This window comes from Pseudopodoces humilis, chromosome 20 (genome assembly GCF_049639895.1).
Source record: "Pseudopodoces humilis isolate 2021_Gansu_Grassland_sample_001 chromosome 20, ASM4963989v1, whole genome shotgun sequence".
Classification (NCBI taxonomy): domain Eukaryota; kingdom Metazoa; phylum Chordata; class Aves; order Passeriformes; family Paridae; genus Pseudopodoces; species Pseudopodoces humilis.
The window spans coordinates 11609506-11627099 of NC_142219.1; the positions used below are offsets into that span (position 1 = coordinate 11609506).

Sequence of the window (17594 nt, forward strand, 5' to 3'; positions counted from 1 at the left end):
GACAAGATGAATATGAAATCCCACTGCATTATTTTAGCAGCAATTTTAAAGATGTAACACTGCAGGTTTTTTTAGGTTCTGAATGATGTACAGTACTATCAGGCTGCTTGGTTATACTTCCCTTTCAGGTCCCATGAACAAAATAAAATACTAGTGAAAGAAGCAAAACAAAGGAGAAAAAACAGAAGCAAACAATTATTCTTGTGAATAATTACCTCTTGTGAGGTAAGTCCAGAGAACAAAGGGAAGTATGATGGAAGTAGACCAATAGAAAAGGGTCTGGAATAACAAACCTTTGCTATTCAGATTAAACCGACTGAAACTTTCGTATGTTTGTCTGGGAGAAGATGGAAAGTGGATTTAAAAGTGTATATTGAACATGAAGACAAGGCAAAAAACAATCTAACTTTAAACTTTGTCCTCCTTTGAGATGTGTCTTGGCTAGATGACTTTCAGACATCAATCAGAATCAATCTCAGTTATTCCACGATGCCAATACTTACATAAAACTTGAGCAGAGCACCGTCTGAATTGCAACACCAGGATCTTCTTCCCAAATACTCATGAGCTGTGTTCAGCAGCATAAGTGAAGAAGGCAACATAGGGGTATCAGGACTCGCTGGAAGAAAGAAATTGGTAGATATTAAAGTAGCACAGATCTGAGTTAGATCTGAGTCAATGCTTCAACTGGCAAAAGCTTCCTCTCTGGTGGAAAGTGATGCTTGCATAGCCCTCTACTCCCTTCAGCCAGTAAGGCAGGACAACAAACAAGTATTTTATTACTTATATTCCTGAGCTAGATGGTAAAGAGCTCAGGTGCAATATGTAAAAGTGAAGAAATAATCCACCTTCTTCTCCCTGGTTCTGCTGCTGCTGGCAGCAAAGGGATCGAAAAGCATCTTCCTCATGCTGGATGATCCTGTGCAGGATAATCCACGGAAGCACCGAGGACACATATGGCTCTTTTGGTTCTTCCTGGACAGCCATGCTGCAGTCTATGATCTAATAAAGAAAATTATACAGACAAAATTATGCAAGACAAAGGTTGGGTGTGAATCTTTTCCAAACAACCCAAAGTTGGTAACACATTTTATCCCAAGGAAACAATCTAAATTTGAGTCTCAGCTTCTCATAAGAGGCTGTAAAACTGCTAGAGATAGATCAATCCGTAGGGGGAGGGTAGTAGATTATTTGTCTTACTCTGACATTCCTCTTGCACCCTCTTTTTCCACCTAGATGTGTCTCTGTTAATATGCTATACAAGCAATTCAGAGTAAGCAAATACACAGCATCAATTCTTAGCATTACTAGGCCTCATTACTGAACAAGAAATTTCTCTAGAACCCAGATGAAGAGGAACTTAAAAAAAAAAATCCTGAATGCTAGAACAGGTCTTACAACAACTGTTAAAGACCAACTAGAACCATCGAAGATGCTAGATAAATGACACGCCTAACACTCTGTTCTCCAGAATTCCATTCCATAATATACATAATTTTGCACAATGAGAGTACAATTTTGTAAGCAGGGAAGGATCCTTGGCTTTTGCTGAAGTAAATGGAGATTTGAGAACTGCAAGCACATTGAATTTTGACATTAACTAGACCTGCTTCTTAATAAAACTGCCATTTGTAAGTCTGCCATTTGTTACCTGGACTGAAAATGCGCATTCAGTTTTGAGGTTTGAAAGTACCCTCTGTAAAAAGCTAAAATTAGCTGTATTCATCGTTCTAGAAGCAGTTCACATTTCACTTTTCCCCTTTTACTCTGTTCAGATCACCTTCTGTTTTTACTAGAAAAACACTTTGGCCAGCACTTGCAAGCAATTCTACTATGTCTGTAAGGCTTATGGGACCTTGCCCTCCAGCCCCAAGCACACACAGGCAAGATCAGAGACATAACTTACAAGCTACACCCAGGCAGCTCAATCAATCTTCACATTATCACCACGTCAAACAGTCTAATACTTCCATATTTTGATTGTTTTAGGCAGCTTGGTGTCTAAAGGTACCTGCTGGTACTGGTTCCAGCACAGGTGTGTGCTCAGTGCAGATCTATCACACTGCAGACTATGACAACGCTCACACAATACGGTAATAGCCATCTTCCCAAAAATGTAACAGAAATGTAACCAAAACCATCACTAGGAGTGGGTGGGAATTCACACAGCAACTGTATCATGCCTGGAGGTCTGCAGCACACAAGACATGTCTGCAGGTGCCAGGGCATGGGTTACCTGGATCAGGTTGTTTGTTAGGCGAACGAGGCTGGGTGTGACAGAGGAGTCTTTCAAGATGCTGTTAACTGATGATAATGAAGTATCTATTCCTGTGAGCAGCTGTGTTACCGTAGCAACCCACTCCTCTTTAGCAGAGGCTGCTGTCATATTAATCATCTGCTGAATTGCTTCATTCAAGGCAACATCTGAGCATTCAAAGCATTGCTTGTAGTCTTTCAGTTTGAGCAGGGAGTCCTAGGGAATGTAAATATGAAAAAGATCTATTATAACAATGAAAAGTTTATTTTAAACATGAATGCACAGCGGGGAAAAGCAAACACTATACTCAGTTAATGTGATTACTTCAATGAAATGAAACAGAACACCTTTAAACACAACATTAAAAGGACAACAGGAGGTGCACGGATCCTGGATAACAAACACACAAGCAGGATCTAAATACAAAAAAATCATCACATCTTTCTGCTTTAATAAGAGCAGCAAGGAAAGGGATGGCTATAGGTCTGTAATTCTAATGATCTATAGCTGAATAGAGCCCTTACAAGAAACAGGGTTTGGATCTTTATGATTTTGCGCTACCATTTTATTACTTCATAAATAACAAAGTAGCATCTCTAAGGCAATTGTAATAGCAACATTCTCCTGATTCTTTGTACCCTGAAGAGGTTGGGTCACCAGATAGCATGCAAACTGTAGGATTTGGTTCAGTCCAGTTAAAAGACCATCAGTCTTTTTTAGTGTAAATTTTTTCCCCACCAAATAACCTAATATACTCCCAGCTGAGCTCATTTATACGCTTATTTTTACAGTGTCAAATGGACTAACTCTACAGCAATAGTACTGCATGTATCAAGTTTCTCAGGAGAGTGTGTTTACAGCATAAAAATCATTCCAATGCTAGATAACCAAGTTTCAGAATGGTTCCAAGTCACCATATAGTCAACAGCAGCATGAAACTATCCATAAAATAACTCAGGAAATGATTCAAGTTTCTGTTCATTTCATGAAGGCCTCAGCATCTTGTATCTTTAGCCACGTTCCCAGTCAGCAAAAGTTGGCACATTGCTAATGAAGTCGATAAAGCTGTGCTCTTCAGAGCATTTACAGATTTGGTTCCATGTTTTGCTTTGTAAATAGGACTCATAGCTGTTAACACCCACTCCAGAAATCCTTCCATCCTGTTTTCAGGAATAAGTCTTAATTCCTTACTAAAACAGATTTTTTTAAGACAGCAAGCAAACCTGGAGGAGCAGCAGCTGTGCTGGTCTCTCTGGTATGGATGTGACAAACTCCAGATGTTTGGCTCTGCCGTAACCATTAAAGCACAAGGTTGGCCGGAGCAGATGCACCACTGCATTATAATCCCCTGCCTCGTACAGGCGCTGGATCTCTTCCAAAGACTGGCATCTCTCCAGAGATTTCAGGTTCTTTTCAATCTGCAAACACCACAGATGATATAATCTTAACTTTTGTTTTCACATATATTTGACTACTGACACTTCTCCCAGCTGTTTAGCTCTTGATGTTTCAGAAAAGAAAAACACTGATTCAATAATCTACTGCTGTACAAGCAGCTGCTTTGATATTTTTATTTTGCATAAAAGCAATCTAAAGATGTACAGAACCAACAGATACAAAAACTGCAGTTTTTGAAAAATAGAGCTTGACATAATTTTCAAACTACAAAACCCTCACTCTGAGATACAGTAAACTTCCATCACAAAAGAAGTAATTCATAGGTGACATTTGAAACTGGGAGAGATGGAGTGTGAGGGATGGAGCAGGGAACACACACCTGCAAATGAATTCTTACCTCTTCTAAAGACACCACAGAATCAACATGCAGATTAGGCAGCCGTATCACAATGCTACACTCATTGCCAGCTTTAGCTTGTGTGCTGGTGGAGTTCTGCAGCATTTCAGTGCAGATATCATAGTTTTCAAGTGCCTGTTCCATGTCTCCCTATAGAAACAGTACAGAGGAAAACAATCAACCAAAAATCCTATGGTTCTCACTGCAGAAAGGGCCTCCAAAACTTGTAGAAAATGTTTAAATTTAATGCAGGCACTGTCAGTGTGATTTCTGCACATCTTCAAAAATTAAAAAACAAATTCAACTCAATAGCTCAAATAAAAGCAAAAATATTTTTTTATTATTTCAATAACAGATAAAACAAATCAGAAAAAAACAGAAATTCAGCCTGCATAAATTTTTGAGCTTGGTCTGGAGTGCTAAAACCCCTTTCCTTTAAAAAGGCAGAAGAGTAAACCAGCAGAAATAACTCTTTCATTTGTGAAAATTAAAACACTGAGTCAAGAAACATTCATATATTCTGCAAAGTGAATGAATTCTACTTGCTCTGTGCAAAATAGTTATTGAAGAGAGGTCAGGAAGGAATGCACAAGCAAAATACAACTCTGCCTACCACAAGGAAAAAAATGCCAGTATAGGAACTCTCATTTTTCCTAAATAACTTTATTAGAAAGGAATCCTTAGATGTGGGGGGAAAAAAAAGGGAAGGAACAAGTTACTTCACACTTATGAAACTGACTCACATAGCTAGTTGACAATTGATTTAAGCATTAAAAAACTCTCTTTGATGTCCTGGGGAAGCAACACTTAGAGGGAAAAAAAAAAGACTGGGTTCAAATAACATTTCTTTCAAATTATTCCCTTAGTGATAGGTTTAAAACGCTCTGCTTCAAAAAATTTCCATATTAAATTAAAAGTCTTCAAAAGCAAAACCATGTCACCTTGAAAAAGCAGAGGGAAGAGTAATAAAACAGAGTCTGCTTCAGTTAAAATCTGCATTTTGGACTTCCTGAGACTTTGACAGTGTCCATGAGTCCAGGCCCCTAAAAATCTTATGTTCTGCAGCTCCACAACAGTATTCCAAGTAACTTTAGTACAATTTTTTTTTTTTTTTTAAGCTGTGCACGAGTTAATTTAAACAAAGACATATATTGAACATATCTGAGTATTTGCTGAGCATGTGAGACCTCCTACTTCATTTCCACCTCAAGCCTCAGGGAAAGTTAATTATATTTAAAAGTAAAGTGAAATCGCTATGTTTTAAGCTGATTTTATCCACATGCTTAAAAGAGTTCAGATTCCCAAATCAGCTGCATCTGAACAATGCTGACTTTAATTTGGGAAAAGCTGTGTTTGTTAAACCAAAATTAAACCAAACCTGCAGTGCTAGAAAGCGAGCCTTCAGCCAATACACCCGAGTGACAAACTCCATCCAGCCTTCCTCAAACAAATCTCGCTGCGAAGATGCAAACGACAGCTGCAACAGGTCTCCCAAAAAATGAGTTCCTGGGAAGTCAGGACCAAACTTTCCATTCACAGAGGCAGCAGGACAATTTCGTGGAGAAACTGCAAGTCAATTAATTACATTTTATCATGAAGTTACTGGCATCCCAGGGAAAGAGTCCCGCTTGCCAGAATTTCAAAGGTATTGATCTACCTAAAGGCAAACAATTGAGCGACCAATAAAACATAGATCTGGAAGATATTAAGAAAAAAGAGCTCCAAAATCCAGTGAATTCTTGGAAACATTTGTTCATATACCCCCAGTGTTTTCAGAGTCTGAAGAAAGTGACACCAAGGTCTCACCTGCAGAACTCTTCCCTTTTGTCAGTAGCCACTGATCTAATTGCAGTTCCATGCAAGAAAGGCTCATTAACATCATATCCTTCAGAAAAAGAAAGGAGATATCAAAACAGTATTCACAGAAAGAAATACATTAAAAGAAGCATAAATTAAAAAAAATCACTAAATTTGCAATTTACTTCAAAGAAAGCCTTCATCTTGTGCTCTTGGGATTTCTGTTCCCAAGTTATAACTACTTCTGCCTAAAAGGTGTATAACACCATTTACAAATCAACAGGTACAAAACCAAACAATACTTAGAAGCATTAAAAAAAAAAAATCTCAGCTCATGAAAGAAGCTCAGAACAGCACTGCCTGATGTTAGAAAATATTGTCACCCTTACTTTTTTATCTAGCTGAAATACAACTAAAGTACCAAATCATGTTAAAAGCACAATTCCAGAATATAGCAGTAGCACTGACATTTGAAAAATAAGACAAAATTTACATACAAGTAAGCAGTTACGCAGTAATAATGAGAACCGAGGGAATACATTTATAAATATATTTACATTTGTTTTAAAAAGGGCATGTATATGTGAAAAATATACATAAGTAAGTCATATGATGTATAAAAATTTAACATCTTTACATAGAGGCTCTTTTGTTTGTTTTGTAAATGACATCAATGGAACACAGCAATTTTCATAATTAATATTTAATTTGCAAAGAAGTAAAAACACTTCATCTGAAAAAAATATTTAAACTGAAGTTATACCAAAGACAAGTAACTTTCCAAATGACTGCTAACATTAAAAAAGACAGCATAGGCTGGCTCAGTGGTCAGGAAGTATCAGAACTGGTTTTGTAATTCAAGAAATATCATCTTCTATCATTAAGCTGGTTTAGCATTAATGTAAAGAACTTACTATTGTTTATAAATCTGGAATTTCCTGAAAGTAAATAGGAAAAGTAATAAAATGGTGATGCTGATGAGGTGATTTTGGTTTGTTTTGTTGTTTGGGTTTTTTTACTGTAAAATTCAGGTTATCTTAAAACTACACTGTATTTACTCTATTTAAAGCAGCAATGCTGACCCTCAATCAGTGAGAACAGAGCAGCCTCTGTACTGACCTGATAACAAAACAAAACTGTGTCATATCAGAAGAAAAGGGAGGGGAAAAAAAAAGAAAGAGCAACAACAGAATAAAGGGATAAAATATAGCTGTGTCTATTCCATCTCTATGGGGGTGTGTGTGCATGAACACATATTATGTACAGGTTAGAGCTGCATGTAGCATCAGCCAGGCCTGTTCAGCTCAGGAACAGCTCCAGGAGCTGCAGTGCACCAAGGTCAGGACAGTTACTACAGCTGGGACAAGCAGTTCCAGACAGAGCTAAGCCAAATCTGTGCCTGCTGGATTTCAGCTGGGTGCTTCTGGCACACTGACACGAAACAACAGCAAATACAGAAAAAGGAAAGGTGTTGCATTACCTTGATGTGTTGGTTACTTGAGTCCCTCAGGAGTGGGTTGGGAAGGCTACTGCTGTGCTTTCTCCAGCTGTTATAGATACTGAGGACCACCTCACACAAGCCAGGAGGCCACTTCACCAGGAACTTTTGGCTGATGACTTTTAGATATCTCATCATCAGCTCCAACATCCCACCGTTGTTCAGGTTATCCAGCAGGAATTCATGAACATCCTGTTTTTCTAGAAAGCAGATAAACACAAAGGCCTACATGTGTAAGGTTGAGGCAGATCATAACTTGAAACAATTAAGTTTCAACAGTGTTTCATGCACTTATCTCACAGCAGTTCTGTGCTGCACATGTGCAGTGTTCAGTTACTGCATTCCAATCTGTTTAAATGGGAAATTCCACCCAAGAGAGCTCTTGCACACAGTGATTAACCCCCCAAGACTTAAACAATTACACCTGGTACCAACTGAGATCCTTCTATACCACAAAATTATACTTTTTAAAATAGCATATATTTCTGTATCTTCTAGGCATGACAGGAAAATACAGAGAATAAAGCATACAATATGGCAAAAACAAGAAAGAAGAGGGGTTATAATGAAATCCTTACCAGACTCCATAAATGTTGTAGAATCAAATGACATTCTGTGTGGTCCAACATGCTGGAAATTCTCCTCTTTGATCTCTGACTGCACCTCATAGTTATTGAAAGGGTCCTCCTCCTCCTCAGGATCTAGTTTCCTTAATCTGTGTGAAAGGGGGGTAAAATCCACAATATTAACAAAGTCCTCATTCTTCCTTTCATTACTAGGTGAAACCTAAATATGAAACATTGTGCAAATTTTAACAGTGAAAATATATTACTGAAACAAATTCAAGAGATTTGTATCCAGTTCCATTCATCCAAATCAAGATTACTTTAGCTTACCCATTTTGATATGTGCATTGTCCACTAATTCACTTTAACTGTAGCAAAGCCTTTTTTATTTTTCAATTTGTATTCAGCAATTTTTTACTAAAAGCAATCTTATCAAATTTATCAGGAGATAATGCACCACAGCTGCTTCAAGAAATAACATGGAACTGGTATTTTTAAGGTTGGGGGGGAGGGATATCAATCAAACCAACTCCCAAACAGCTTCCTCTCTAGGATTATCTCATAATGAAAGTTGTTGCTGTCCAGTACCTGGAAGGAAGAAACTTCACCAACAGCTCTTGAAAATCAACCTTCTCCTCTTTTTTACACTTGGTGTTCCGAACTCTAGCAGATCTCCTTTTGGCTGTTTCACCACTGTCTTCTGTAATTCTTCTTCGCTTCACTCCTTTCTTAGATTTATCACCTGCAGATATGTCACCTAAAAACATAACAAAAAAACCCCCAAAATCTGACTGGTTAAATCTACAAATAAAAAGTGAGTAATCTTTTTTATTTTTAAAAAAATAATTACACAGCAACACTTGAGATTCATTGGTTTTCTTCTGAAGACAGTGCCAAAAAAATCTTGTACAGATTTCAAATAAATATAGCTGGCAGCTTGGTCTTCTCAGCTTCTTAAAGTGACACATGAGCAGAAAAATAACACAGTCATGTTTTTGTAAAACGGTTCATTCATTCTAAGGAGCTCAAGGACCTTCCCAGCATTAGAAGTTTGATATGCATCACTGCTGGAATGGAGTCACAATTTTTTTAATCCTAAAGACTGAAAAACTCAAGCATGAGGCAACAGCACAAAAAAAGTCAGATACTCCTTCACTTTCTCTATCAGTTGTTATACATTTGCTGAAAAGGTTCTGATTCCACCAACATGCAGTTAAAAGACAGCATGTCCCAAAGAATTCACAAGTGTTTTTTACACCCAGCTAAGTAGGAAAGGTATCTTGAATCTTAGACTGAAGTACCTTGCTCACCTACAGTAGCTCCTGGTTCCAATGAACTCTGACTGTGACTTGGGAAGTTGGGTGTGGTTGGAGTATAAGGTAATACAGGATCTGGCATTGTCACCACTGGATTAGTGCTGACAGGAGTTGGCTGAATAACACTGACAGGAGTAGAGGTGGGAGAAAGCATCAAATGTTGAACTGGGTCTCTGTACTCTGAGAGATCAATTCTCTTTCCCAGACTGGGTCGAGGAGGATCACATGTGGTGAGGTGCTGATACATGGCAAGTAAGGCTTCTCCCAAACACTTCCACCTGCAAGTGGAGACACAACAGCATTATTTTGTCACATTATTTTCTATATTTCTACATTTACAAACCTAACAGCATTCAACATTGTTTTTCTCCAACAACTTAGAGACAGCAAGAGCAGCTTCTCAGTAGGACAGTGATACACATCTGAGTGTCAAAAACCTGTCCCATCACTCAAAAAAACATGCAGTAGTTGCTGAGGAAATTACTCTATGCCAAAAGCTAAAAAAATAAGTGTCAAAGAAAATTTTCAGGTTCTGCATTCAATCAACAACATGAAAAGAACTCATCTCTATTCACAAGTTGAAACAACTTCTCTGCAATGTGAACTACATGCAGAGTCCATTAATATTCCAGAAAAACATATGCAATCAAAAAATAAACCAAATCCTTTATGCCTTAATAAAGACATATATAACAACTTATTAGTAACCTTATATCTTCCTGCAAATGAACTGCAATTTTTTTCCCCTAGTTTTCACTATCCCACCCAATAGCAAAAGCAATTTTTAAAAGCTAAACTTCCTTTGAAATTCACATACAAACTAGTCATGTATGAAAAATCCAGTACTACATTGGAATAGCTGCTAAATTGTTCTCAGATCCCATATTTGTTTTTTATATCACTGGTTTAAAATGAAAAGTTGAAAACTAATAGCTATGGGGTTTATGTTAAAACCATAAGCACACCAAACCAACCTATCGGCTAATAAGAAAACAATGTGGGGGAGAGGTTGGTTTGTTTTCACAAGGGAAAAAGAAAAGTGTTTTGAAGAAATCTGAAACACAACACAGCTGTCAAAACACGTGCTTGAGGGGATCTTTTTGAAAGGAGAAAATATAAAGACATACGTGAAAAAGGGAATTGGCTGCACCAGTCTGAGGTCTGGCTCTCTCTCACGCACCAGCAACGCTTGTCTTTTCTTACGTAGCTCCAGTGCTTCATTTATGATTCTCCCTGTTTCAGCTGCACTCACATTCACATTATGGATAGACATGTCACTAAGAAACAGTAAAAAATGGAAATCAGTTAAAGTTTTTGTTTTCTGGGTTTTTTTTTAGAGGGGATTAATTTAATACCCTCATATAACATAACAAAAACAGAGTTAAAAGAAGCATTCACATAATATTACATTACCAACTTTATGGCATACATATAGAAGTGTCAACCATTAGAAATCTTTGTTCTGAATGATAAGTTAACTTAGACAGATCCTGTAAATTTTATGGGCCTCTATTTTCCCACTTTACCCACTGATACTATAAAATCCATACAGAAAAAAAAGCAGTAGCTTGTGGAGAATTTTTGGTGAGGTTTTCTTGGGGGGCAGTTGTTTTGGATGTTATTGTTTTTTTTAATTAGGAAAACTAAAGTGAATGCTGTAGGGATAAGGAACTAATAAGTAAAACCAAGGCAAATGATTACAAGAGATTAGCTATGAAAATAAATGAGCAGCAACAAATGGATTCTTTTCCTCTTTCTACCTCCCTCCGAAAGGAATTCCTGAACAAGGTTCTGTCAGCAGCACCAACATTATTATTATTCAGAAGTATTCAGCAAGTATTCCTATCACTTAAAGCACAAGATCTCAGCAGTTTTTTTGAGCAACCTCAAACCCAGAATTTACACTCCAAAGGCAGTATATACTCTGAGACAACATTCACCATTTGAGGAACATCCTTAAGGAATCTTTCCGGAGGCTAGGCTGCTCCTCAAAGATCTTCTCCTTCAGAACCAATCCTTTGCTATACAGACAGTCTTTTTCCAGAGCTTTGCAGATAAAGTACAAACATGCTGACAGAGAAATAGAAATGGAATGGTCAATGGCTGCTCTGGTTCATTCAAAGCTCCTACTTCCAGGCCTCACATACACCACTGAATTCTACCCAAATGTGACATTTACATGAATTAGTCCAATTGCTTTGTAAGGTGTCAAATAATTACATGCATACAGTTAAAATAGCCTATTGTGTCTTCCTAGGTATTATATCTGAAAGAAAATTGTAATTCATTTTGTTTAAACAATGTTTGCAGTACATCATTCACTTACTTTCAAGTCTGTTCTAGCACAGACGAAATTAGAACCATAAAACAGAAATACAATTATTCACCACTTTTATGTTATCAAATGTCTTAACTGCAGATTCCATTAGTGAGGCAAGCAGTGTATCCACTGCTGTAACTACAATTAATCCTACTAGGCTATAAGTGAAACTCTAGACTTATACCCAAATCCTAGAGCTATGCAGCAGGAAATTATTAGAAAGCCAAAACACACATACATGGAAAGGCAAAGGAACAGTGTTCAGGGAAACTTCCCACAGAGGCTCTGTGAGACCACAGACATTTCTTTTTAGGGTAACCAAAACTTATCTAAACCATCCTGCTTTAAAATTCAGAAAAATCTCTATCATGAATATCACCCTCTATCAAACCCTGCTGCACTGCTTACGCAAGATACACTTCAACCTAGGATTTCATTGTTACAATTTTTTCTTGGTATGTAAAATTACACACATATTAAGATGTTTTTCATGCATTGTACTCACTTGTGTAGTCACTGAGTGTATATAAAATTGTGATAAGGTTATCTAAACAAGGCCAGTGATCAGGATTACATCTGAGCCCTTCTTCAAAAGCATGACGAGCCAAGGGTAGGCGGATCAGTTTTATTGCCACACGACCAATTTTATACCAGAGATTGACATCAGTGGAGTCCAGCATTACAGCCTAGAAAGCACAATAAACAATATTATTCACATTTCAGACATGCATAGCCCACTTTGCTGCAGGGATTGGCACTGCTTTAGTTTTCAGCAGGATCACAGCTGCTTTGGGGACTGAAAGGTGGACCCTTTTTATCCCATATAGCATCAGAATGAATACAGTATCCAACTATACACTGACATGATGTATGCTGCATGTCTGTATTTTAGAAAGTTTTTACAAACTTTATGGCTCCAGCGTCTAATTTCAGCTGCACTGTACCTCCAGATAGAATTCCATGGCTGTCTCTAAGTCATCCCGCTGTGCTGCCAGTTGTGCCAGGTTTTTATAGGTGGAATATTTTAACATCAAACCCGGGTGTTTCAGCCCTTCCTTCTCATCACCAGAAAGAACTGCCTAGAAATTATAAAATAAATGCAACGTGGGCATTAGGAATCAGACAAGTAACAAGAAGAGCACACAACTTGATATTAGATAATACTGACAGTTCTAGTTAGCCAGTTAGAAAGGAAGTAAGACAAAATATAGCAAACAGTTTCTAGAATGACATTCTCTCAAGGTCACTGACCTCTCGCAGAAGACGAATCTCAAGTAGCTCATGATAAGCTTTAGCAGACTCTTCAAATCTGTCATGTTTCTGAAGGTCCAAAGCTTTATGGTACAAAGCAAAAGCTTCTGCTTCCTGTGATTTAAATAATTAGAATGTATTTATTAAGACAACTTAATTAAATATACTTATATTTGTTATGTATTTCAGTGGTTTTACATTTTTAATACTTTCTGCTATATAGCAGAACATTTGTATTACTGTCCTAAATAATTCATTGGAGTCAAGTTTTAGTTTGCTAAAGGAGATTTCAAGAGATAGAGTAATTAAACTGTCATAAAAACAAAATATCGTGGTTGAACAAATCCCTGCAACTAGAGGACAAAACTCCTATCAAGACAAAACTTCATTAAGAAAACTGTGGAATTACCTACCTGAGCTTCCTTGGTCTGTGTCTTATGACTTTTAAAGGTACCTTCATAGTCATCCTCAACTGTGGAGCTCGCATTCAGTGCTGCAATTCGAATCTGGAATGACAATTGAGATGTGACAAGAAATCTACATCCACATATCTCCCAGTTTCCTTTGAAAACTGGATTTTTCTCTTTTTTTAAATTAATGGGTACACAAACAATACTGAGAGATCTCTACATAAAGTTACAAGAGCTGTAATTCATTTAATCATCCCTAAAAGCAAATAAGCAACTATCAAAACCATTTCCCACCTAAAATCAGCTGAACAAAGCATATTTCAAGTGTCTTGCAAGCAAGAGCTTTCCTAGACATGTGCATTACAGTGGTATTTTTCCAAATTCTTAAATTTACCAATTACTACAATCACTCCAAAAACAATGTTCTCATTATGGCAATTTCTTCTTAGTCCCAGGGAAAGAGAAAATTCTCAATTTTGTTTCTACCAAAACACCTCAAAAGCCTTCTCAAAAAGCCCTTACCATGTTTACAACTATTCACAATGTCTTTCTCCAGGAATAGAAGGAAGAGTCTATCACAAACAGGTCTGGAAAGCAAACAGGATTAGAATGTTTATTCTGTTCACAAAGAAAACATTCAGAAGAAAAAGACAAGCTGGGAATACTTTACAAGCATACTTTAATAACCAATTAATCACCACCCCATGCCAAGAGATAGACAGCCCAACCACTGAGGAATAATAGTTCCACTGAGGAATAATTCCCATTACTGCCATCCCTGCTAGAACAGAACAGTGTTTGTACCACAATTGTTCTGAGTATACTGACCAACCTCTACAGACAGCCTTAATGCAAAAACAAGTTATAGCTACTGCAGACACACTTAGATCTACCAGATGAATGCAAATAGAAGAAACTGAACTTTTATTAACTAGCATTTTTTCATCCTGAAAAAGGATACTCATATTTCCAGTCCTTTTTACCACTGATGAAAAGTTTGAAGGGGTAAATACACCTTTATAACCTGTAAGTAATTTTTCTTCCTAAGCCCATAATTTATATTCAATTAACAGCTTGAAACACCGTGTTAGTGAAGGCAAAAATATACGAAAGAGCTCTGTGCTGCTTTTATAGAAAACCTTCACTGCTGTATGATAAAACCTTCCCATCAACTCAAACAAGTAGATGACATATGCAAGGCAGGCTAAAAACAGTCTTTAATATGGGAGACTACATTAATAGAAGAGTAAGTCCAGAATTAACCACAGCAGGAAGCAGTGGGAGTTTTGAACTATAAGCTGAATTAACTCATACATCATCATGATTAGTTCTGCATGTGGAGAAAATAATGCCTTGCCAGGAATTTCACTCATTCAGCAATGTGCATTTGCTTGCCCGTGCACCACTGGCTCTCCTCGCTTGTAGTTAAATCAAACTGACAACTGCACAGCAATAAAGCATTTTTCTCTTTAAAGTCACCAGATAAACATTAATAAAACCTCAAATCTCCTTCAGGACAGATTCCTTGTCTACTTTTCACATGAAGAAAATACATGCATGGAGAATAATGGTTACCTCTTTCAGGTAGACTGAATGTTTCACATTTGGACAGGGTGTAGATGCTTATGACATTTAAGAACATCAGTCTGTATGGTCCCAAATCAATTACATATTTAAGTTGATGGGGTTTAAGTTCACTTACAAAAATGCAGTAATATGCCCAAGTCCTTCGCTGAATCCAAATAATCTTGCTCAAGGTGGCAGAGGAAGTCAACAGCAGAGACTAAAGTCAAGACTTTACTTCCGAGGTTAGACTCTTGGGGAAACTGCAACCACAGAAAATGTGGGAGATCAATTTCAGTTCTACTCATTATTTATACTGGAAACTTGTAACACGCAGGAACTTAATAACAACCATTTAGCATCTCTCCTGCCTGCAGTTCACAGGTTGAAAGCACAGAAGTTAATAGGACTGTGAGATGCTGCTAGAAAAGAAGGGCAGGGTGCTGCCCCTACACAGCTTTTCCATGGGTGTTATTTCATTTTTGTTTAAACCAGGCACTGTACATGGCTGCAAAACTCCCCTGACTGTGGAGGGAGTTACACCAGTGCCACAGCATTTAGGAACTGAGTATGTCACTACAAGCACTTCCAGAGGAACACAGCTACATGAGATAAGCAGGCAAAAAATAATTACTCTATCATATTAACTATTACAAACCAGTTTGTATTCTTTCAGATACAAGACTGGCACAGCTATAAATCTACAGCTACAATAGGTGTGCACATCCTGAAAGGCAACAAGCCTTTTGCCTTCAAAACCTTCTCTCTCTTTACCTCAGTAGTTCAAAGTTTAAGTAAATATTCCCAATGTCAGTTCTTGGTCCTTGTGTTCTCAACTTCTAAGTAAGAAACAAAGGAAGTGACTTGGGCTTTCCCAGCCCCTGTTGGGATCCATACATTGCAGATACGCGTTTAAAAAAAAAAAACACTTCGTTTTTCTTTTGTATTTCTTTTTTTTTTTTTTTTTGAACACTGCAAAGATCCGCCTCTCTTCAGCACAAGCCGTTTTTACCGAAACACGATCCCTTTCTGCACGGAGGGGCAGGGACACACGCCGTTCGCCCGGAGGGCGGCACACACGGCCGGGAGGAGGCAGGAGTCCACGTTCGCCTCCGACCGCGGCTCCGCGGAGGGAGGGGCGCGGCCGAGGCCGCCCAGGCCGGGCTCTCGCTACCCTCACCGGGCAGGGCCCAAACGCCGGCTGCCCCTCCGCGGGGCCGGGCGGACGGGACACTCACCTCGCGGGGCCGCCCCCGGCATGCCGGCGCTGCTCCCGGGGAGGTTCCCGGGAGTGTTCCCGGGGCGGTCCCACGGGCTCCCGGCGCGGGCCCCTCAGGCTCCCGCCGCTCCCCCGGGAGCCGCGCACCGGCGGTTTCCACCGCAACCGCCTCCGGAGCCACGGCGCCAATAAGGCCGCGCCTCATTGGCCGAGCCGCCCTTCCGCAGGCAGCCAATGGGAGCGCTGAGCACTGGGAGGTGCGGGGGGCGCGGCGCTGAGGGCGCTCGCAGGTCACGGAGCACCGGGAGCGGTTCGGTGCAAAGGAGCTCCGGGGGCAGCGGCACAGCGGGGACCGAGCAGCACCGCATCGACCTGACCACGTCCAGTCTTTCTTTAAACGCTTCCAGGGGCGGCGACTCCACCACTTCTCCGAGCAGGACGGTCTAATGTCTTAATCAGTTTTTCTGGGGAGAAAGTCGTCCCAATATCCAGTCTAAACCTCCCCTGGCGCAGCTTAAGACTCTGATTGCTCCAACAACAAAAGTACCAGGACAGCAAAGTTGTGCTGGCCTTTACCTCCCCTGGGCAGCCTGGTATCTGCACCTGAAACACTGGGTCCAGGTGTTTTCCTTCCTATGGAAAAGCATCACCGTTCCCTTTCAGGGATCCACCACCGAAATTTGGGTACCACCTCCAAGAATTAATACATCCAAGGATTGATCCCGCTCAAAAGCTGTCACGACAGAAAGGTGTTTCCTGTATCTCTGGGCAGTCTTGTCTTACCCATTGACACTGGGAACATGAGCATTCCTTCCCAAGGAAACGTACTGTCATCTTCCAGCAGACCAGCTCCAAAATGTGGAGCTGATCTTCCAAATTGAATATGTCTGGGGATTTCTCACAGAAAAACAGCGCAAGGGCAGAAAGCAGTTCCTTGCCTTCTCAACCCTCAAACACCCTAACACCTGCACAGACAATGCTGGGCTGAGCTGTTTTCCTTCACAAAGTAAAAGCACTGTCTTCCTCTTTTTGCAGCCCATCTGCAAAATTTGGATTCCAGCGTCAGAAATTAGTAGGTCTAAAGACTGCTTGTATTCAACAGGTGAGTGAAGATCAGATATTCTGCCCCAGGAGCTTCAGATGCAGCTTGTGTGGGGTGTGTGGGCAAAACCCTGAATGTGTGTGGATCTCTGGCAGTCAGCCCAAGGCCACGGAGTTTCCCTCAACCTTGCCATGGGGCTCGCTGGAGATGGGAACACACTTCTGTGCCCTGGGATCAGGGGCAAGTAAAGCCCAGCACCGCTGAGACAGCTCTGTGTGTAAATGACTTTATTTAAGTGTAAGGCGGTCAGACAGCAGCGAATGTCAGAGAGCAGATGTGCCTTCTGCAGCCCCACAGAGACCTCAGCACAGCCCAAGAACATGCCAGACAGGCTAGCACAGAACCTTACCCTTAAATACTCCTGTTGCTACAACACATCACATCACTCTGATGAAGGTAAGCTTGTGCTCAAGCACTGCACTGAATCACCACTTGGCACTGTGAGGAAGAGCCCTCTTCATCTCAAATGTACCATTTGTGTTAATGCCCTTCTTTCCACC

At 39.6% G+C, this 17594-nt stretch overlaps 1 protein-coding gene across 3 annotated transcripts in view; it reads right to left on the minus strand.

Moving 5' to 3' along the window:
* Positions 1-16154, minus strand: part of CABIN1 (calcineurin binding protein 1) — a 105107-nt gene extending 88953 nt beyond the window's left edge. For 2 of the 3 annotated variants that reach the window (XM_014253948.2, XM_014253946.2), the window contains exons 1-20: positions 16012-16154; positions 14913-15036; positions 13733-13797; positions 13214-13306; positions 12801-12914; positions 12494-12628; positions 12055-12235; positions 11170-11299; positions 10357-10506; positions 9215-9507; positions 8502-8670; positions 7926-8062; positions 7330-7547; positions 5859-5937; positions 5431-5618; positions 4053-4202; positions 3481-3675; positions 2237-2473; positions 849-1002; positions 504-619 (exon numbers count right to left, since the gene is read on the minus strand). In XM_014253948.2, the coding sequence (XP_014109423.1) occupies positions 504-619; positions 849-1002; positions 2237-2473; positions 3481-3675; positions 4053-4202; positions 5431-5618; positions 5859-5937; positions 7330-7547; positions 7926-8062; positions 8502-8670; positions 9215-9507; positions 10357-10506; positions 11170-11299; positions 12055-12235; positions 12494-12628; positions 12801-12914; positions 13214-13306; positions 13733-13735 (2742 nt within the window). In that variant the 5' untranslated portion in view covers positions 13736-13797; positions 14913-15036; positions 16012-16154. The remainder of the gene's footprint in view (positions 1-503; positions 620-848; positions 1003-2236; positions 2474-3480; positions 3676-4052; positions 4203-5430; positions 5619-5858; positions 5938-7329; positions 7548-7925; positions 8063-8501; positions 8671-9214; positions 9508-10356; positions 10507-11169; positions 11300-12054; positions 12236-12493; positions 12629-12800; positions 12915-13213; positions 13307-13732; positions 13798-14912; positions 15037-16011) is intronic. The other variant, XM_014253947.2, reaches the window with a different exon arrangement.
* Between the last annotated feature and the right edge of the window lie 1440 nt (positions 16155-17594).